This window comes from Dermacentor albipictus, chromosome 1 (genome assembly GCF_038994185.2).
Source record: "Dermacentor albipictus isolate Rhodes 1998 colony chromosome 1, USDA_Dalb.pri_finalv2, whole genome shotgun sequence".
Lineage (NCBI taxonomy): Eukaryota > Metazoa > Arthropoda > Arachnida > Ixodida > Ixodidae > Dermacentor > Dermacentor albipictus.
The window spans coordinates 211,152,329-211,175,336 of NC_091821.1; the positions used below are offsets into that span (position 1 = coordinate 211,152,329).

Below are 23,008 nucleotides of genomic sequence, written 5' to 3' on the forward strand. Positions count from 1 at the left end.
CATCATCATCATCATCATCAAGAAGCAGCGATAGAAGGCATGGGACATTGCGGGCTGCGAAAAAAGAAACTAGTGGTACATTCGACCGGTCGAAATCGAGCACTAGGAGCACATTGGCCTGGTTCATTCAGAGCGCCGCGCTGCAGTTCGGAACGCTCGGAGTAGCTCCCACCTTCAACCTGGGAGCGCGACCGAGATTTGACAGCAACTCGATGACGCAGCTGCTCCCATCGCTCTGGGAGATGAACGTTCGGCTGGGGCAGGGCTTCCCTGGCTCCAGTCTCGATAGGGCTCCGCATCACTGGAAACCGAGTTGGAGGGCGGTAGGAACCAGTCGAAGACCATACCGTAGGAGAAATAGTGGACTAGGGAAATCTCCAATCGGTTTTAGGTGAAGAACGTCATGGAGCTGTAACGGTGCTACTCGAAGATCGCTAATGTGTCACTCGCAGCGCGAAGACGATAAGTGATCTTCGGATCAATCAATTTACGGGCTGTCAATGACGCGCGAAAGCTCCCGCGCGGAGACATTGTGTGCGCAGGCGCAGTTCTCGTGAAGTCGCGCAATCTTTTGCGATCAGCTATTAATAACTGCAATACAGACGCAAGAAAGGGCAAGGGCGCACCGTCGCGCAAACATAGTAAAAGGCACAGACACAGGCGCCTGTAACCACGTGTCGTATTAAAGCAAAGCGCACAGATTAAAGGTCACGAAGAGGAAGAGATAGTTCTTTCACTTCGTCGATGAAGCGAGTGACTGATGTGCGCGTCCAGTGACAAATAAACAAACAGTCAGCGACAGCAAAACAAACAAACAAAATATCAGTAGAACTACAGTATGGTAACCGACGCTAAAGCGTAGACAAACACCACGTCAAGAGCACATGTCGCAAAAAATGCTCAACAAAAGCAGCTCACGGATGCACGAAATATTTAACTCAAGTTCAGAAGAAGAAAAATAAAATGTTTAAAACTTAAAAGAAAACAACGAATCACATCAACGGAATGACGAGCTGTGCGATCGAAAAATGAAAACGAAATAATTATAGTCGGAGGTGAACGAAAAAGTTTTTTTTTTTTAATGCTGAGTCTGAAGGTAAAGCAGCTGCGCACGCGCGCCGGTGACCTACTGCTTATAGTTAACGCACGACCTCAATTATTTCTGTCTTTACTATTATCATTATTATCGCGGCCACGTGCTGCGATCTCCGATTTGCAGAACTAAATTATATTACTAAAACGGACGATGCATGTACAGGTAATGTGCGAGAACAGGGGCATATATTAACGAGTACCTATATATGTCATTGTATGAGACTAAGGCCTTACTTTCCTGTAAATGTCTATGTACCCCAAATACCTATACTTCTGCCTTGTGAAAAGACGACAGAAAAACCTATGATATAATGTCACTCGTTTCTATATGTTTAAAATCTTGCTCCTAAAAAAAGAAAAAGAGAAAAAGAACAGCTATTCAGTATGACCAGGGTCCATCGTATATGATTGAACCACGCCAAGTATGGCTTGGCATGGCGGCTCAGTGTTCTTGCCGTGACTGCGTTTCTTATCTTTTTGCTTTATCGTCTCCAGCAGGCTTGCCGACACGCCCAGGACTGTAAGCGACAGATGCGGCGCGAGCACAAAAGCACTGAACTTGCAAGAAAATGCCTTCCACGACACAGCGTTGACGGCCTCGTCCCCAAACGCAGCCTGAAAACCAGCTGAAACTATTCCCCACTTTACAAGACTTCAGTGCTCACTCTCAAAAGAGAGAGAAAAAAAAGTTCCTTTTTCTTCTTTTTTTTTCTCACCACAGTTTGTAGATAGCGCACTATCAGAGTGCTATACCATTTGTGTCTAGAAATTCGGGAATTTAATCAGTCTTTTAAGGGAGCTGCCTTAGTCGCTTTCGGGAACAATAATGAACTCGTTGAAGCTCAAGAACACATCCAGGTTATGCATTGCCTCGATCAAAGTGTCAGGGCGCTACAGTTGTTAACGCCCGCTATAGAAAGATAAACAATGCAGCTGCCATGTAAGAGTCAACTCAGCTGCGGTCAGTGGCTGCTCCACATGCCCTCTCTCACCAAAGTGCCTACAGTTGTAATTGAGGGGCCCGTTTTTTTATTAATCGTATCACAAGAAGCCAACAAACAAAGATACCAAGGACCACACAGGGGAAATTACTTGGAGTGTGGCAGAAAGGATGTTCCACATCCGCCGCCAAGGTTTGTGAGTGGTGGCGCTGGCTAATACTCCCATGGTTAGTTCTAGTAGTAACATATAAATACCCCAGAAAGTCGATGGGAAGACGGCGTCGCGGTAGCTCAATCGGTAGAGCATCGCACGCATAATGCAAAAATGTGGGACCGTTCCCCACCTGCGGCAAGTTGTTTTTTCATCCACTTTCACTTCCATTTATTTATAGTTTCTTTATTTCAATTAGTAAGTACAAGTAATTTCCCCTGTGTTGTCCTTGGTGTCTTTGTTTGTTGGTTTCTTGTGATACAGCTGTAATTACAGTTCGTATACCGACTCCTGCCACTGGCGATAGCGTACGCAGGTGTTATTAGCGAAAGGGGGCCGACCGAGGACAAACAGTTCGCATACGCTCGACAAACTTGGGCCAGGATAATGTGGTGATTCGATATTCCGATACTATTCCTTTTTCGCGCTTGGTCAGTGGCCCGATTGGGCGGCGCTCTGCCCACGTTATCTCCACGATCAGTGGGCTGTGAACGGTAGACGATAATAAATAAATTCGAACGAAAGGTATCTTTACATCACATCAGTCTTTGGTCTGCGTTCCCAATTGCGCAATCTCGAGCGCTTTCTCGCTGGCCGGCGTTCGGCGGATGTAGTACAGGCGCACCACCGCGCCCGATAGCAGTGGCCGCAAGAATGAGACGATGGCCGCTCCGATGGTCAGTCGATGGCTCGTGCGTTTTGCATACACGTGAGGGAGGTCGAAAATTGCATTGTGACATTGGTTACGCGAAATTATGCAACAGCTCCCCAACAGAGTACATTCTTGGTTTCAAGGTCACGTGACATCGCTGTACACTGTCGCGAGATTTTGGATTTGGCATTGCATTGAAGGGACACTAAAGAGAAACGCTAGATCAATTCAGTTTGAAAAGGTATTCCTTCAAAACTCCATTTTCGTTAATTTCCGGGTATTAAGTTGATTATTAGAAAAGAAACTGAGCGTCAAAGTCCCTTTTTTTTTTTTTCGCGCGATACTCCAGCACAGAAACGTTAGTGCGACGACATGGATTTCAATGCATCTTCTCGTATTTGGGCCGCTGTGACGCAGTAAATGTTCTCCAAACTTAGCGCTAAACCGTCACGGCAAGCTGTTGCGGGAACTTCAGTGCGGCGTCGCCACCAGTCCTTTCAATCTGCGTCCTTTCTGGCATGCGGAGCTTCACCCCCCCATCACAGTAAGGGAAGCTGGTTCTCTTTCTCTCTCCTTCTTTTCCTTTTCCTCGTGTGTGTGTGTGTGTGTATATATATATATATATATATATATATATATATATATATATATATATATATATATATATATATATATATATAAACACGCGCGCGCCCGCGCGCGCGTGAGAGGTGTAAAAATGAAGACGGACCCCGTTCTATCTGCTCCCCAAAAGTTCACTCATGCGTCCGCAACGTTGCTGCGCTGCTATGGAGTGCATGCGGATTTCGGATGCCTCGATAGCATGCAGCGTCGCTGTGCTTGATATCGAGGCACCCTATACGCTGATTTTGGCGCGGTGCGCTCCTTTTGTAATGCAGTCACACTCTACGCTCATTGTTTCTCCGAATAACTTGTTTGTTTGTTTGTTTGTTTGTTTGTTTGTTTGTTTGTTTGTTTGTTTGTTTGTTTGTGTCGTCGTCGTTCCCTTCCTCCTTTTTTTCTCTCTTTTCCTTGCTCTCGAGCGAGAATATAATGCCTCCTTCTGTGTGATCAATCCCACTGTAAGGTATATGAGCCATGCTTCCAAGTCTCAACAATGGCACTGCCGGCTGTGAGGGCCTCCTGCTGTCACAGTAAATAAATTAAGAACCGGATGAATCACTGGTCTCCTGAGACTTTTTATTTTCAGTTTAATTAGTGCACTGAGACCAATTATTTAAAATGTTTAATATTCCCTTTAAGGCCAAGTGTGTTTCGTGAAATCGTCGAGGGGGTTCAGAAACAACCGATCCAATTTCTTGTGGCAACGTACATGCTGCATGTAGTGATTTTTTTTTTTTTGGCGTTGAAAGAAAATCCGCGGAATATGAAATAAAACCACGTCACTACGCTCATGCACTATCGTATTGCAGCGCTCTCAACCGTGCGTCCAGCCAATCGCTTGTCAGGGACGACGGCGCTTCCTTTCCGTGTGCCACCGTCAAAGATGCTAACGCACTGTGAAGCCGATGCCTTGAGGAGAGGCCGCTAACTTTGCCAAGGTCCGCGCGCACGGGTCTTTCGCTCGAAGCACGGCTGAAAGCGTTGCTATAGGATAGCGCACATGATAGCGCACGAGCGCCGTCACGTGGTTTTATTTCATATTTCGCGGGCTTTCTTTAAACGCCGAAAAATATCACCTCCCAGCATGTACGTTGCTACGAAAATTGGATCGGTCGTCTCTGAATCCCCTCTACAACGTAAAGAAACGCACTTAGCCCTAAAGTATATATTAAATATTTTGCATAATTGATCTCAGTTAATTAACCTTGATTATCTAAATAAGCGGGGGGGGGGGGGGGGGGATCCTCTATAAGAAGCACCACACATGATGGCAAACCATATGTCGTTGGTTTCATTCAGCTACGCTTAACCACTTCTTTTTTTTTAATCCTTGGTTCAAGTTACGTGAGACACCGTGTACTTCAGGGACAGGTTCGAACTCAAGCTAGGCTGAGATAATGCCGGGAAGCCCCGCTGTCAAACGAGGAGCTTGCCACGGGTCCGGGCACGGAAGCCGAAACTGAAGCCCTGGCGAATTTCCTTCTCTCTTTTGACCATGGACGGGACCCCGCAGAAGCCGGACACGCACTTACCAGGGAGAAACGAGGGAAACGGATTATAAGCAGACGGGTTTTAAAGATCCGGCCCTAAAGCCAGACGGTGTGGGGCACAAGCCCGAAGACGGTGCCTATATAGTGCCGCTGAAATTGGCCATTTGACGAGTGCGGCGTGCGACGGAGGCTCACGAAGTATTGAGCGGGTTGCCGCAATCACTTGGCTTGTGCACAGGTATATCCCATGACCACATTCGTTTGCAAGCCCAAATTCACACTCTGTAAATGGAAAGAAACAAAACTCACCGCGTTTTCATTTCTTGTTTTAGAGATATTTCTTGAAAGGAATCTATATTTGCGGCCCCACGGACGTTTCATATATGTTTGAGGCGTTCTGATCAGTAACGGATATTTCTGCAAGCAGACATTTTGTCACGCGAACCTGACAGCACAACGATCGCGATAGAACTATCGGATGTATACTATCTGCCTCAACATTACGTGTCAATTATTATTATTATTATTATTATTATTATTAAATTTTCGTTTTCTGGGGATATAAGTTGCTGTGCGTGATGGGAACCGGTAAGCGTCTATCACTATACGATGTGCCCGTTCTAGACCAGCAGTAAACAGTTTTCTACTACCAAACTTATATCGCAACTTTTTGTTTGTACACTACCTCTTTGGTTTGCATCCTCTCTCCACCTGTTTGCTTCTTTTCTCCCCACGCAAGGCGAGCACTAGTAGGTTCTATCGCCTTCAGATGAAGCTGAAACAGGGCGCCAAGCTAAAGGAAACAACAGACACAGTGCAGCGTCTGCCTTTCCTAATCTCGGTGGTTATATTGTCGCGCTATCTCAGGCAAGTACGTCTCCACCAACCCGTTCCCATTTCCCGCTCTTGTGCTAATATACCCTAGTAAACCGTCGCACACAATTAAGAGCTCCGAGGCCCGAGCACCATCTCTCATACGAATTCGGAGCTGGGCTTTCTTGGTCCATCAAAAACTAGGGACGTGGACATGAAGGAGATATGCGTTCATGCCGTCTTAGGACCGGCAGTCTCGAGCCACTTTTACCTTCACTTAGCATTGCGCATGCGTAGATCTGCAGACAACGACGACAGCGCTGTCGTATGTATACAGCAAAGGTCAGATCGGGAGTTGAAGGGAAGGAGTGAAGGCTGTATCCAAGCTATTGATTTCATCTCAGTGTTCGGGGTTCTTTGGTCCACCCCAAGACGAGCTGTCGACAGTTTCCCCTCCTTCGCTAATATTTTGCTGCTGACCTGTAAAACCGCAAAAGCAAAAAAAAAAGAGAGAGAGAGAGAGAGAGAGAGAGAGAGAGAGAGAGAGAGGGAAAGGGAGACCGATTCGGAACGCGTTCTGCGGCAAGGTGATGCGGAGCCGCATGCAACAAAATCAGCGACGACGGCGTCTGGAACAAGTATATCCAGTATATGCCGTGCAACGTCACAGGAAGGATAACAACCGCGGACGGCTGCGTCGGAAGTCCGCAGGCTCACTGAACCGCGCTTTTTTCGCCGTTGCTTCGCTCATTCGCTGTTCTCAGAATGACGCTCGTTTCCGCCACCTGTTGCGTACGTCCTGCCACCTGCTACTCTTTATCAAGCGAAATACGGAAGCGAAAGACAGATGCGAGCCGCCAAAGGCAATGCGGTACGGACAGAATGAATCAGCTGAGCCACGCGAGGCACACTCCTGCAACTGCAGCCAGCTCAGGCATATACGAACGCTTGCCGCACAAGCAGGCGCTTGCTGCTGCAACGCATCGGCGTCAATGGCGAGCGTTATGAGCAAGGGCTTCGAACGCCCTCGCACAAAATGTAGGTCGCTCATATGCGTGCATTCCCAAATGCTGGAACCGATTCAAGCAGGCTGTGGGCAGGTCTATTAGCGTATGCCGACATCGCAGTCAGACGCTTTTCTTTTGAACTTTCCGGACGGAAACTTTCGAATACACTTCACCCAACCATCACGGCGGCCACGCGCAGTGTCACTTTGGAAATTCCGCTCAATCTCGTGCGTCACATGCCTGCGCTCGGGTTTCGGAGCTTTAATTGCACGCCTGGCACAGGGCCAGCGCACTGCGTGAATGGGCTGCGTGTCAAGACAAGCGCTCTACCGCGCCGTCTGCATTGCGCAAGGGTGCGACTTCCAAGGGCAACCGAAGGCGACTCTGCCAGTAGCCTCCGAGAAATCCATGATTCATAAGGCAAACAAGCCATGAACAGTATATGTGATGGGATGCGGAAAGAGAAAGGGTAAAAAAAAAAAGTTGAAAAGCGCGCGCACTGGGAATTTTTATATGATGCAATACGCTTGACTAACCTTGTTGAAAGCATACACGCGGTAATGGCATGCTTTGAATAAACCATTAGAATAGTTGCGAGCCTTGCTACCAGCACCCCGGCCGAAAGCAAAGTGCGCGTGCGTGTTTGGAAGGGAGATGAGGCCGCGAGCTCGATACCCGGCAGCGACGGCCGCAGGCACCTCATAGCTGTCGTATGTGGACATACGAGCAGAGCAGCGGTCCACTATCGCCACCACCACGCCGGCAACTATATCGCCAACTGGACAGCTATATGGCACGAACGCATGATCTCCGAAACGACCGGCTTGGCTTGCAGCTTTGCGAGGACAAGCAGGTTATCGGAGCTCAATGAATGTCCATCATATTAAATGTAGTCCTTCGCTTCCCTCGGTTACGCGACAATATCCACATATCCAAATTGTTGCTCTGGGGCATTAAACGAAAATATTACACGCGGAAGAGAATTTGCAGCTGGAGATGTGCTGAGTGCTGAGTGCTGAGGGGGAGGGTATTCTGTGTGTGCCCACGTAGGGGCCATGTCCATTTCGTCTGCTGCTGAAGTGCCAATTGCCTGAGGGGGGGTCCTGTCTCGTTCTCAGGCGTACCCAGCCCAGCCAGTCAGAACTTCAGCAGCAGACAAAATGGACAAGTCCATTAGGTGGACCCTCACAGAATACCCCCCCCCCCTCCCCTCTTGGTTTCAGCCTTGGGCTGAAACCAGCACATCTACAGGACCTCATCACAGCACTGACGTTGGCGCCTCACTGTTCCAGAGTTAAAAAAGAACAAAGGGGAAAAAAAAAGAAAAGCCGTTCTGATCCAAAGCCAGGGAAAATAAATTATTTCCGTCTGACACTCAGGCTAAATAATCGGGCGCTCTCTAGGGCTGATTCATTCATAGCCCATGACACGGACAAACACGTGTTAGTGGAATTCCTAATTCTGAAAAGCAAAGCAAGCATGGAAACTGCGTTAAAGGGACACTAAAGGCTAATACTAACTCCCGAAGTGGACTGTTTACATACCATTCCGTAAACTTCACAACGCTTGTTTCGCGCCAAGAAAAGGCTTAGATTACGAGAAAGCTGCACCTGAAGGGTCCGAATACCTCTATCGCAATTTTACTCTCCCCCCACATAACCGGGGAGTGTTGTCCAGAGTCTCTAATCGGTCCTGCATTTACCTCAATTTCTCGATATATTTAACACTATTTCATAAAATAACAATAAATAATATCTAATAAAACAACTGCTAAACTATTTACTTAATAGACGCATGCTGCAATTGCAGTGATGAAGCCGGGTAGCAACGCAATCAATTATTAATTTTATTGGATTCGATTTTAAGAAACAGAAGTAGAAATTACATCCACTTTGGAGAAATGTCAGTACTATAACACTTTCAAGACATCCGACCTAACCTACTCGCAGCGGTGGCCTAGCGGCTATGGTGTTTGCGCTGCTAGGGAGAAGGTTGCGAGATCAAATCCCGGCCGCGGCGGCCACATTCGATAGGGGCGATATGCAGAAACGCCGTGCAATGGGAGCACCCTGGTGGTTAAAATAACACCGGAATTGCCCCACTACGGCGTGCCTCATCATCAAATCGTGGTTCTGGCACGTAAAACCCCAAAATTCAATTCGACCTAAACTGCGCCACGAAATACATCAGCGTTGCAATTAATGATTTCGCACGAGCTTATTCCGGCGCGCAGTGTGTGAGGAATCTATCCGGAATGCCGATGCATTTGTCGAACATATCTTGGGGACGAATATCCATAAAACTGGTGCTAGTCTCGTGATTGCGCTATGTGCTCATGTCTCCTATTAACATAGGCTACTTTTCTGCAATCCTAACATCTGCCCTGAAGTCAATAATTCATTTTTTTTTAATTGTTGAAGCCGATATAAACAGCAAATATTCATTGCGACTCGGTGCATCGAGTAGTGTCAGCCTCTTCAAATAATCCACCTGGAAAGGCGGAATGCGCTATCTGTCATATAATTCTTTTTAAGCGGTTCGGAGAAAAAAAGAACAGCCGGAGGCATACTCCTCACCATTGCATATACTTTTACGATGACACAATTTCAATGTCGTTGCGAGTTCGCAGACTTCTCCCTGAAGGACGGTAACGTTAACGTTAATGACACGTTACACTGAGTTATATCGGAAATCTCTCAGAAAAATTGGTGAGTTGTCGTGTGAAAAAAATATCGAAAAATAGAACAGGTAACTCGAAGTTAATAAAAGTAGTCACATAGAACAAATCTCCTTTTCGTCTGATAAATTTGTTCGGACAAAACAATTTAAAAAAAAAAGAAAACGCAAATGAGAGGACGGGAGGGAGGGAGGGGGGACGATAATTTAAATACGTTTTCTCCTGCTTTCTCCTGCTCCCACTTTTTTCTTTTCCATCCTCTGTTCCTCCTCTCACCTCTCTCTTTCTTTTTTTTATCTCTCTCTCTCTCTCTCTCTCTCTCTCTCGTGTACATGAACTTAAACGCGCTCAGAGAATGGCGCGAAGACATTTTCTCTTAAAATTTCAGAAGGAATTTGTCCGGCGAACTTCCGAGGTTAATTGCCCTGTTGTGGCCCATTTTTTCGTAGCTGATCGAGCCGGATTTTTCGTAACGCGACAGTACCACAAAGAGTATCAATTGCATCAGACCAATTTGACCGAGCTTCAAGTTCATGCTTGAGCTTCGCCAAGGATAGGTGTACAGCGTTACACTATGACAAAAAGGTGCCCACCGCGATTATGGCCTTACGTTAGTTTTTTTAAAAGATTTCAGCTGCTTACCTCGTGTTTGGTGTTCGTGTCCTGGACTTTCATTCTGCTGCCGTTCACGTTGTATCAATGAATGGGAACCGATGCGGCGATCGAAACCAGACCCGCCGCATAGTGAACGCTCCCTGCGAGATCAATTTTCAGTACGTACGTGGTGCAAACACAGCCTTGGCGAGACCAGACACTACACAAAATGCATGGATAGCGAAAGCGTGCACCAGCAAGCTTTGGCACCCATACAATCTGACGCCGGCGCTTCGCGTACCTCGTCAGAGGACCCTGGGCTTGCAGTTGTCGCACATTTCTAAACGTTTCTCCTAGATGGCGCCACCATCCTGCAACATCGCCTGTAGCGTCGAGAAGGACACGAGTATAAATGCTTTTTTGAAACTGGCGTCCAATTATTTCCAAACAGCCTGAAAATATTCGCTTGAGAACACATTTTAATTGTTCATTTTGACACAGAATAACATTCCATCGCAGTCAAGACCGTGGTCAGGACTTAGGGCTCCGTGGCATGACGCAATCCCTCTGCGCTCTTACGCTTGGCTCTCGAGCTGTACACAGTAAATCCTGTTAGTGACTGATTATGTGTGAACGAACGCTATAGTGCGAGTAATAATATTAATAATAATACTTATTATTATTATTATTATTATTATTATTATTATTATTATTATTATTATTATTATTATTATTATTATTATTATTATTATTATTATTATTATTATTATTACGCTGGCTGTGTGTGCTGCATCTGAAACAAAAAATTCAGTGCACTTCCACTCTGTGAAGACCGTGGTGAAGAAAATAACCAGCGAAGCTGTGTATGTGGGCGCCTTAATGGCGCACAGCACCTCCGCCGCTGGTCGGCCCGGTATTGCACTAACTTTGGTATCGGCCCACGTTTGAGGAGTGCTTAACCCATGATAGAATGCGTAAGCGCGACTGAAAAAAGACGTATAAAGGAACAGATACTGAGAGACAGCGCTACTTTCAACTACAGATTTTATTTTCGCACGCATCCATAAATATATACCAAACGAGCGGACGTAGTATATTGGTATATAAATATATACCAAACGCGTCAGTGCGCATTAAGGGTGTTTTTTTTTTTTTTTTTTTCAGGAGGCTTTTCCCTCGGTATCAGGCTGCGCCGCCGCGCGCGCGTCCCTTCCAAAACGCTTGCCGACTATTCCGCTAGGGCCGGGAGATGCGCCGTCGCGCCATGAAAAAAAAAGGTGGACTGATATCAAAACGATGTTCAGATCCAAATATTCTTAAATTTAGCACGTTTCTGTCATGACATAGCACGTTATGAAGCGTTGCTTATTCAAATCACAAATGGAGCATCAAGAGCAAACAAGTACTTTCTTCGCATGCACAGGGCTCGTCAGAGAGTGCCAATGATCGCTGTATAGCCTGTAAAGTATGGCTACCTATGTAACAAAGTGTGCTCAATTATGTAAGTTCTCACGTCTTATTTACTTACTTATTCATTCATTTATTTATTTATTTATTTATTTATTTATTTATTTATTTATTTATTTATTTATTTATTTATACTGTCGATACCATTAGGGATCATAACAGGAAGGGCATTTACATAGTTATCTTACAATGTAACAGAAATAATTAGCACAATATTAAGACTACACACAATACATAGGCAATTAGCAAAGGCTAACAATACAGTAGGCAGAAAAATAACGTAATACAATGTAATAATGTTACGAAAATCAAGAGGTATTATTTATTTATTTATTTAGCATAATTATGTCTATACTATGCCCGCGGTGGTGAAAATTTACCATACCTTCGCTCTAATTTTATGCTTAATTGGTTGCATCTGATGCTTTGAAATATTCGAAAAGCGTTCGAAAAAGATTCGCATTTACGGATAGCGACTATTTGATTTGTTATTCGAAGGTTTCGAACATTCAAACACCTCTAGAAGAATGCTGCATGAAAATACTGGATCTAGGCCGAGCAGCCCCTGAAATTTTTTTAAGTCCGTGGTCCATTTGCGCGGGAAATTCAGGCGTTTCTTGCTGTGGGTTTTTGAGGTTCGGCGTGAAATTAAGAAAAAAAAAGGAGAGCGGGAGAGGGGGTGTTCATTTTCTCCCGTAGTGATCGATCCTTTTCAATCAAATGACCGAAAATATGACTCTGAAAGGGCGATCTACCAGTCTACACTGATTTGATACTGATCTGTACCATTTATTTGTAAATATATATTAAGCGATGTTTTTTTTTAACGATATAGTATATGCCGATTAAACCAAATGTAGAAAGCGACCGCCTGATGAAGCCTCCGGTATTTTTCTTTTGCGTTTTCAGTTACTAACTATAGTTTGTAATGATTAATTAACATTTATTTGTTATATTGACAGCATATATGCCGATACTAACATTCGACTTCTCACATCACGTCTGTCTTGGCCAAAATAGCGGACCATGGGCTAAAGCTGTAAATAGGGCGCGGGCACGCAATCCTGGTGTCACGATCCCGGCTGCTCCCCCTCGTTCCTCGCATCATCCACGCTTTCAAAACTCAGCTCACCTTCAGTATTACTACTAGCGGGAACACAGCGTTTCTAGCTGTAACACCTAGAGGGAAATGTAGGGTGTTATATGTGTGGCTGCAAAGCTTGTGTCGGCTGGTGTTGCAAGAGGCTTCGTCTAAAACGTGGATATGGCTACACAACGCGTGCTCAAATTAAACTCTTCATAAAACGGTTTAATTCACCCATATTGCATTTTCCAATGAAGTTTACTCACCTACAGCTCATAACCAAGTGAAGAAAAGCAAAAACAGACGACAAACTCTTCCAAAGCGAGCGCGAATCTTGTCTGTCCTCCAACTTTAGCGGCCCTCTGATAGGCTTTACGTTTCATATAATTGTGCATGCAATAACAAGTTCTCATAATTAAACAAATAATGTTTTAGTAGAAAATGAATGATGGTGACAGGCGGAATGGTGCTTGTCAGGCGCGTCTTCAAGGTGTTCTCCGAGAACGGTGCCAATCCGAAGTCACAACATACCGGCATGGCATGGGAATCATGCATACAGCAGCTCAGCAGCGCCAGATTTCCCTCTAGATACTGTAGCGAATTCTATGAGCGGGAGATCGGACATATTGTGTGGGACAGGTTAGATGCTAGGAAACGCCCCTGCATACACAATTTCCCGCATCGCCCCGCGGCTCGAAATCATTTGCGTGGCTCTATTCAAAAAGCCGACCGACTTGCCGCTCTTGCGCGCCACACCAGTATGCTGCTAGCAAACGCGCTGCGAACTAAATTATCCGCCACCTTAATGACAAGTCTCGCGCTAATACCCGACATGTCTCCTTTCTTCGACGTGACCGCTATAAGTTCGTGCCCCTGCTTGTGTTGCCGCGCGGCGAAACGATAGCCTGCGACGCTGTTTTTGATCACTTGGCTTTCGCAGGCCCCTTATCGCTATCGCCAACTTTCGTGCGCTCAGGCTAGGCACGAGGTTAACCGTTAGCGGGAATTTCGCGTTCGCACCAAGATAAACGCCCCGTCAAATCGATGACACCGCGGGCTTAGGCATGGAGCACGTTTAGTTTCTTTGTTGTGTGTTTGAGAGCAGCACATGCTCTAGCACCCAAGCCGAAGGCTGCAACGGTATATTTTATTTTCATTAAGTTTCCTTTGAAAGCGAGAAAGAGCGCAAGAGATAGCGCGCTGCATTAGTAAACTTCATTAGGTAACTGCAGAGAAATGAAATAAAGTAAGGGGGACACACATGATACTGAAGGCTTCTTCAGGTGGCTGCTGAAAACATACAAGTTTGGTTTTATATTCGAAGAAAGCGTGGTACCTTAAACGTAAAAACGGGTGCCGGATTCATTAATTACTAACAACGTTGTGTTCTGGGATACCAATAAAACCAATACCAAGTAAAGTTTTCTGTTCGTAAGATCAGTCTGCGAGACCATTATAATGATTGGCTATCGTCCATCCTTACGAAGCTCTCTATAGCGTACGAACTGCTTTACGAATACTGCCGCTGGTTTTAACTATGTACATGGAGCCGTCACACTTGGACATTAATTGTCAGTGCTGAAACCTTTATGTGCGAGCACTATTATATCCCATTTACTGCCCTCTAATTCCTCCAATAGCATTGCTAGACTCGCCTCACTAGATAACGTTCTAGCGTTAAACGTTGCCAGGTTCAGATTCCTATGGCGGCCTGTTCGCATTTCGCCCCCATCAAAATGCGGCCGCCGTGGCCGGGATCCTATCCCACGACCTCGTGCTTCCCGGCACCAAAGCCACTAAGCAACCACGGCGGGTGACAGCGATATAGGCCTAGGAGGCTCAGAGTTTCCAAGAATCTGGGCCCTCAGCCCAGCGTGCACCGTGTTTATGACCAAAAACACGCCCTCAGCAGCGTGGACTACGACGCACACTTGCTGTGAAGAAAAAAAAAAAAAAAAACCTCCAGGCCCGAAACAGTGGTGACGTATGCAGCGAGTCAGTTACCGTGAAAGAATGAGCCATCCCAAAAAAAAAAAAAGGAAGAGAAAAAAAGTAGGATAGCCTTGCAATGGAGTCGGAAACTAACAACACTAACACCCAGCTGTATAGAACTATAGTATATTCCTTTAGTACACACCGACCCCGACGAGTTCTCCGAATTTTCGGTGCCCCACCGCAAAGAGGGTGCCGAGCGCGGTCGCTGGGATAGACAAGAATTATGGCTTTGTCACTGGGAGCTCCCGCACGAGGCGAAATGGGGCGTATATATATACAGTTCGCTTGTACGCCCGACCTGCGCCACTGGTTCGTGAGGCCGTCCTGGCTCGAGAAACTTCCAGAAATGGGGAAACTTTCAGTACGCAAACACCGTGCGTAAAATCAACTTACCACGCTGCAGTCTTGTATAGCACGGCCGTCAAACACCATATTTATCGGCGACCGCACGAAACCGTTGCGTCACAACGGCACACGGTCTTTTTGCTCAGCATTCGAAACGTATTTAGCAGTAGACTTGCGTGTGCGCGCGTCCGTCAAATCGTATATACTGCGAAGCCACATTATTCGTGCATACGTAACGTGCCAAGCGTCTATCCTGCTGCAGGCCAATTTTATTCGCTAAATTGTGCAAAGGGTCGTTCCACTCACGGAGCCAAACGAAGAAGTTGCATCACTAAGAACGTATTAGGTAATTAACTACACACGCGCAAGGCCCCTCACGGATGCGCGCGTGTGTATCACTCGACAATTTTCTACTGTCTGAGAGCAATCAGTTTCCTCGATAACTGCTGCCTACGGTCGAAGCTAACACTGGTTGCGTTGAAAACTACGCCGTTTATCCCAGTGATCCGGCTCTCCCCTAGAAGGCCTGATTGGAAAGAAACCTTTCCGCAGCGAAGCAAGTGGAGACATGCAACGAACACGTGCGCCTGCCGAGAGCTCGAGGTCACGCGCTTCATTCTGCTCGCTTTTAATCGAGACGCATTTTCGATCCGGCACCGCCACGTTTCAGTGTGTCTATTTTCCGCTGTGGGAAGATGGCACTGTAACTGCGACTTAAATGTGTTCTATATACGTATCGATTAAAGCGAATGCCTTGTAGAGTACGCAACAGCCAAAATGTTGCAGTCGCCGCTCGCCATATTCAGAGAAAATAATTATTTTTCACAATAAACTAAGTAGGTCTCAGTGGAACCAAACAGGTCAGCGGTGCAAAAAGACGCTACCATTGTTTATTTTTTACATGTATCTAAAGATTCTGTAGAAACTGCTCTGCGTACTGCACGGTTTGTACACAATCTTTATTGTATACTATTCTGGGTCACGATTCAACGATGCATCTCAGACGTGGAAACCGTGCAGTTGCAGTCTTTTGTTTTTTCCCAGGCAGAGTGGCCCATGCAGGAGCATATTAAACATCTGAGTTCACACCAGGACACGTCAGCCCCCACTGCGCCAATGGACTCCACTTTTAATACCGTCGTCTTCCCTAGGCGACTAGACTAGGGAATGATCGCTGCATCTGATCACTGTATGGCAGCCAACCACGTCGAATCGGTCGCAATATCACGTCCATGATATCGCACCATTCCGCCGAACTCCGCCTCCGATGTTGTACCTTCGCCCCCGCATAGTTAGCAAACACGCAGCACTCTGGGAATCCGAGGTCGAAGCCATTCCCACGGTAGCATTCGACGTTGCCGCTTTTTATCATTAGTTCAGGCTGCCAAGTGCTGATAGACGGGTCTTTTGTTGGTCCGTCAACAGTCGGTGTCAACGCTGCGTTGACTTCTGTTTGGGCGCTGATGAATGGGCGGGGTTGCCTCGTGGTAAACGTCTGATTAATGCCCTTGGTCGTGTTGACACGTGACAGCACTCTGATGATGATGGGATGGCGATGATGATCTTAAAGGCAGTGTCACTTACCCCCTCTGGGGAATTTGGCCAAGAGTCGGGTTGCTTTCATCAATGAATGAATTAAAAAATAAATTATGGCCTTTAACGTCCCGAAACTGTGCAGTGGGTTCAGGTTATGAGGGAGATTGTAGACGGGGACTCCTGTTTAATTTGGCCGCCTGGGGTTCTGTAACGACAACCCAATGCACGGTACACAGGTGTATTTGCATTCCGCTTCCACCGGAATGCGGCCGCAGCCGCCGGAATGGAACCTGCGACCTCGTGCTCAGCAGCCACTGAGTTATGGCGGCGGGTGAATGAAATAGAAAGATTACATAAAATTATATCATTCAATACACGAAAACAAGCAGAGTAGGGATAAACTTTGCTTGATCAGTTTAATGATTTGCGCCTGAACGGCTCTACTTGATGCTGAACTTCTGGCCAGCGTTACTCACGTGAGTACTCATGTTCATGTTCGTGCGTGATTTTCAGCGTCGTATTTATTTCTCCCTACCGCAACAGCAATAACCTTGAAGACTGATTCGGGCACGTGCCTCAAAAAAGGTGCGGCGTTGGGATGTCCAATGTAAAAAAAAAAAAGGAAATTAAAAAGGATGCTTACCTGGCGACACCGAGACGCGTGCTGCCTTGCCGATTCTTTTGGGCGGTAGCTTTATCCGCGTTCGCTGTATGGCACAGTAAACCCCACAGTCGTGAGAAGACTGTGAGGAGATTTCGAGTAACGACTCGATGAAAACGTGCGAGTTCATGGCGTACACAATTGTGCGCATAGCATCGGAAAGCGCTATACTAATTCAATGTTAGCCTTCGTTATTTGGCCACTTCACGATATTAATCCACGACACTCTTTACTTAAAATTACGTTCGCAGAAGATAAACGAATGCTTTAGCTCCGTTTCTACAGTAGTTAGCTGAAAGAAGACTGAGTTCGCCCCTCTCCTTCCTATCCGCGCCAGTTTCATCTTTATTTGCTCGGTTACGCCCTACCCCACACCCCCGCTTTTTGTTTTCTGTCTCTTTTGGGCGACAGCTGCGCAAACAGCCGTCCGACTAACTCTCCGAGCGCTCGGCCCCGTCGACCAAGTACTCGGGATTGGAGCACGCAGCTCGCTTCGCGTAGCTGTCGTAAAATCGCAATCAAGTAGATTTCTTTAGTCGAGAATTGGATCATTCAGAGTTACAATTATTACAGTCAAACGCGTCACGGTTCGCCAGCATTTTCACACAGTCCGCGCGATCGTGACGCTCGTGCTGATGGGGGCGGAATGTAGAATGCTCGCCTCTGCCGTGCTTTGGGTGCGCGTGGACCCCAGGTGGCCGAAATTAATCGGGTGCCACCTAGTAGGGCGTCTCTCATAGCCCAGATCGTGCGTTGCATTGGCATGGTAAAACCAATTACATATATATCGCGAGAGCAGATTACGTGGTTGGGAAGCGGACAACCGACACCTCGTCATTGGGGAGAGACAAAGCCGTTGGGAAAGCGTCGTGACAATTTGGGCCTGTTGCTACGACCCTTACTTAGATGATGTTCGCATCGCCCAAGTACATAGGGAAGAACAGTTTCCATATAATTTCATTTATTCATTAATTTAGGCACCTGGGGTCCTTTCTTAATTCTCCAAATCATAGCACACGTAGAAACAGTATACGTACAATACAATATACAATACAATAGATTGTTGATACAGTATACAATACAATACAATAGATTGTTGGAAGTTAGCGCTCTGTGTTCACTACTCTTACTTCCTCATCTACCCAGGTAGCACAAAAGAGATACGTAACGTTTTCGTAGCGTTTATCGAAGACGATAAAAACGGGTTAAAGAAGACACGAATGAGAGAACTTCAGCGGGAAAACGTCGTATATCTCTGCTAATGTCCGGCTTAATTACTTTCTTGAGACAATCTAGAACAGGTCTGCAAGACGTATTCGAAAAGTTGGTCTAGAAATAGGATTGGGAAAGACACAAGTAATCCCTTTGCCAAAACTATTCGTAACCAATTTCTAAACGTTTTTAGGACGTTATCAAAAAGCTGGTCTAGAAGCGGTCTTGAAAGGTTTACGATCATCTGAAGCTAATTTTCGCGGGTGACGGGCGCGATCAGACATCGTTGTTCAAAACACGCGTTTAGTTTCGCCTCACGCGACTGGCCTATGCCGCGCAGACGTCGTCAGCCGCACCCGTTGGCACGGCCTAGGCCAATCGCGTGAGGTGAAACTGACCGGGCGTTTCGAACAACGATCTCCAATCGCGCCCCAAATGAGTAGAAGCGTCGGTGTTGACTGTAAGAGCCATGGCGCAGTGCCAAGCACTGTTCCCCGCAAGGCCGGCGCATCATCTACCAAGTCGCACGAAAATGAGCCTGTTAGGAATAATAAACCCCTAATATCGCCTTTATAGTAAGCTACGATGCTTACAACCACAATGGGAATGACATCCTGCAAAGAACAAATGGCCACGTCTTGGCAGGTGGCCAGACCAAGCCCTTCATGCCAAGAGTGCATGAAATGAGAGCATTGTGACAAAGCAAAAACACTTTATTAAAATGTAATGCTTATGCAAGGTTCGAGCAAACTGTGTGAGAAATGCAAATAGAAGTAAAAGTACATCAACAATGACAAAAGTCGCAGAAAGGATTCGTAATGAACTCGAAAGTGAACATTCACTAGCACAGAAACAAAATTCCAAGTACACATACAAAAATGAACAGAAAACCTGGAGTGTACTAAAGTGTCTAATTTATCATAGTAAAGTGCACGTGCTATTAGATGGACTAGAGTTATGCAGAAGTGACATCGGAGCGAATGGAAGAAGTAGACTGAAAAATGCAAGAGTATGAATCGGATGGTAACTGCCTCCAAGCAATGTTACCAATCAGCTAGACGTTACTATGTCTATCTGTTGAGATCAAGACTTCACTAGGAGTCAGCGCGATAGAGGGGTCACTAGCACACACACTACCCAGTTTTCTGATGAAATCAGCTTCTATAATTTCCCGCGTGGGCTGCGAGCTGTGTCTCGCTAAAACTTCCGTATCTTCAAAGAGCGAGACGCAGCCGCAGTCGCGGCGGCTGCGTGCCTGTACGTCGTTTTTATCATTCGCCCTGGTGAGGCGGGCAGAGGAAGGTAATCCAATATTTTCTGGTTTAATTAGCCCACTCTGTGGATCATATATCGAAGGCAGAAAAAAACTCAAAGAGAGGCAGGCTTTCAGTTCGTTTCACATGAACTGGCAGCATGTCAAAGAAGCCGACAATAAAATGTAGGCACTTCAATTCATGAAATAACCTTAACGGCCCAGCCCTAAAAGTTATTCCAGAGGTTAAGGTTAATGTCAGAAGCTCACAGGAGGGCCTTTCATGCAGCTAAAAAAATTCTCGTAACGTAGTCGCTTCGCTCTCGCCAAAAGGTCAGCCAAAAGAAAGGCTAACTCAGACTAGACTGGTAAAGTGATGTTTACAATATATTCTGTTTCATCTAGCTGAAAATGTTTCTTTCTCTTTATTCCGATCTGTATTAAAGGAGATGTCGGTGCCTGTAGGCGGCGCCGGATATTCTCAATTTTCAGATGTGCACAAAGCGGTACAAAAGTTTTGAACAAAGAACACAGAAAGAAACTGTATAGTGACAAGAGATCTAAAATCCGCACGTGCGTACGCAACATAAATACACAAAAAGAAATTTTCCTGGGCCCTCCATAACAAAAGTATCCTCTTGCGGAAGTACGAATGACGTCCCTTGTCATAGTGGCGCGTTCAAAACACAAGGCTCGTGTACACGCTCACAAAAGCCACAGGAACACGGTAGCAAAAGGGATCCCTCAAACACGAACATTTGCGAATGCTGAAAGCAAATAAAAAAGAATTACGCCAACCAATACAGCGTTTGGCGCATTCGAAGTTAGAATAACGAGATTTAGTAACATTAAAATAATCCAGATGCTTCAAGAAACTCTACTAATGCGCGTGTTGCTATGTGTTGTGATTTTTCTGACGACCACGTATTCAAGATGTTGCGATGAGCGACCTAATTTTTGCAATATAATAAGATGATTTATGCCTTCATCAGCCTCATCGACGGTCCTACGAAGAGGCTGATCAGCATGTTAATTATTAGGGCCGGAAGTAACGGTTAAATTTCCATCTTTTGAATTCCGCCCCTAAGCCTCGAATCCCGTATGTCAATGTGACGTCACGAATAAAAAAAAAATCATTTTCTCATCTGATATCTTAATAATGGTGCCAACTTCTCCTGTCATTTTGTATTACTAAAAAAAAAATCTTTGGCGCAGGAAAAAAGAAACTTGTTAGGTCCAGTCGTTAATTTCTTCATAATGAAATGTCTTTTTTCACCCCCTTAATAGTTAATTAGACCTGTGTAGACGCTGTCAAAATCCATGATCTCACGGCTCTGGTGGCTGTCTGGTGCGAGAGCTGCAATGCGACATCGCCACCTATATTTTTTCACATCAGTTCTGGCTTACCAAGCCCCCTGTCCAGGTAACAATGACCTATTTACAGTGAAAAGAAAATGGGAATTTACTAATACACTTTAGCGTAACATTTCTATATAGTGTATTTCTTTAATAGGAGCGCGAGTTACCGACAAACAGCCGCAGAACAGCGGCCGAATTAGCAACACGCCTCAACGCTCTGCGAGTCAAGGCCTTGAGTTCATTCTTCTGTTGAAAGCAGGTTAGCCAGCCGGAATGACGGTACATACTTTTTCCAGCCGTAGCCTATATAGTCGGTCTCGCTGACCCAAGCACTACGTGACACTACTGCGCCCACAGCGGCGTACTCCTGCGATATACTTTGTCGCTCTGAGCACCGAAACGAGCAGCCGCCGTGCTTCGTCTTGCGACAGAGGGCGCGGCAAGCTCGAATTAACACCTGTAGTACTGCGATACGTGAATGCTACTACGCAAGCTAATGTCCGCAATCAAAAGAAAAGAGAGGCCAGGAAAGGAAAAGAGAGAGAGAGAGCAAGGCAGGGACAAACGTACGTAAGCAGCAACAGTCCTATCAACGCGGTGTTCATACAGCAGTATCGTTCCGCACCATGCTTCGAAAAGAAAGATGCACACCTATGTCGTTTGCTGTGCCACAAGCCGTAAGAACAACTGCTGTTCGTCTCGCCTTGGCGTACACGCTGTCACCTACACGGGTAGCAGTGGTACTCCAGATTCTGCAAGCGTGAAGCAGCTCTATTTAGTCCGTTGTTATATTTGGATATTTTGCATATTTATTTTCTTCTTTCATTCTAAGTTGGGTACGAACGAAGAACGCACCAGAGAATGCACAGGCAGGAACAAAAGCAGCCAATAAATGTGAAAGTATAACAGGCACGTACCCAGGATTTTTTTCGGGGGGGGGGGGCCCACCACCTCCATCATCATCATCATCATCATCATCATCATCATCATCATCATTTATGTCCACTGCAGGACGAAGACCTCCCCCTGCGATCTCCAATTACCCCTGTCCTGCGCCAACCGATTCCAACTAGCGCCCGCGAATTTCCTAATTTCATCGCTCCACCTAGTGTTTTGTCGTCCTCGATTGCGTTTTCCTTCTCTTGGTACCCATTCTGTAACCCTTATGGTCCAACGGTTATGTAACCGGCGCATTACATGACCTGCCCAGCTACATTTTTTCCTCTTGATGTCAATTAGAATATCGTCTATACCCGTTCGCTCTCTGATCCAAACCGCTCTCCTTTTCTCTCTCTTAACGTTATGCCTAGCAATATTCCTTCGATCTCTCTTTGCGCGGGCCTTAACTTGTTGTCAAGTCTCTGCCACATATGTCAGCACTGGCAAAATGCACTGATTGCACACTTTACTTTTAAATAATAATGGTAAGCTTCCAGTCAGGAGCTGGCAAATGTGTGCCGTATGCGATCCAACCTATTTTTATTCTTCTGTGAATTTCCGTCTCATGATCAGGGCTCCCTGTGATTAATTGACCTAGGTGAACGTACTCCTTCACAGACTCTAGTGGCCGACTGGCGATCCTGATCTCTGGTTCCTTTTCTCGGCTATTTATCATTATTTTCATCTTCTGCATATTGATATTCAACCCCACTATTACACTCTCTCTGTTAAGGTCTCCAATCATTTGTTGCAACTCGTCTGCATTGTTCTTGAACAGAACAATGTCATCGGCAAACCGAAGGTTGCTGAGATATTTGCCGTCGATCATTACTCCGAAGTCTTCCCAGTTTAATAGCTTGAATTCTTCTAAGCACGCAGTGAATAGCTTTGGAGAAATTGTGTCTCCTTGTCTGACCCCTTTCTCTATAGGTATCTCCCTGCTTTTCTTGTGTAGAATTAAGGTAGCTGTAGAACCTCTGTAGATATTTTTACGCGAAGGACGAGTCAGTCAGACGAGACACTATTTACAGATTATATTTACAACAACGGTGGC

The 23,008-nt window shown here is 45.9% G+C and overlaps 1 protein-coding gene across 11 annotated transcripts in view; it reads right to left on the reverse strand.

Moving 5' to 3' along the window:
• Positions 1 to 23,008, reverse strand: part of LOC135906620 (oxidative stress-induced growth inhibitor 2-like) — a 280,892-nt gene that overhangs the window by 126,734 nt on the left and 131,150 nt on the right. For 7 of the 11 annotated variants that reach the window (XM_065438083.2, XM_065438081.2, XM_065438076.2 and 4 more), the window contains one exon: positions 10,153 to 10,265. In XM_065438083.2, coding sequence (XP_065294155.1) covers positions 10,153 to 10,185 — 33 coding nt within the window. In that variant the 5' untranslated portion in view covers positions 10,186 to 10,265. Of the gene's footprint in view, positions 1 to 10,152; positions 10,266 to 10,405; positions 10,488 to 23,008 lie in introns of all 11 variants that reach the window. The other 4 variants (XM_065438082.1, XM_065438074.2, XM_065438075.2 and 1 more) reach the window with 1 other exon arrangement.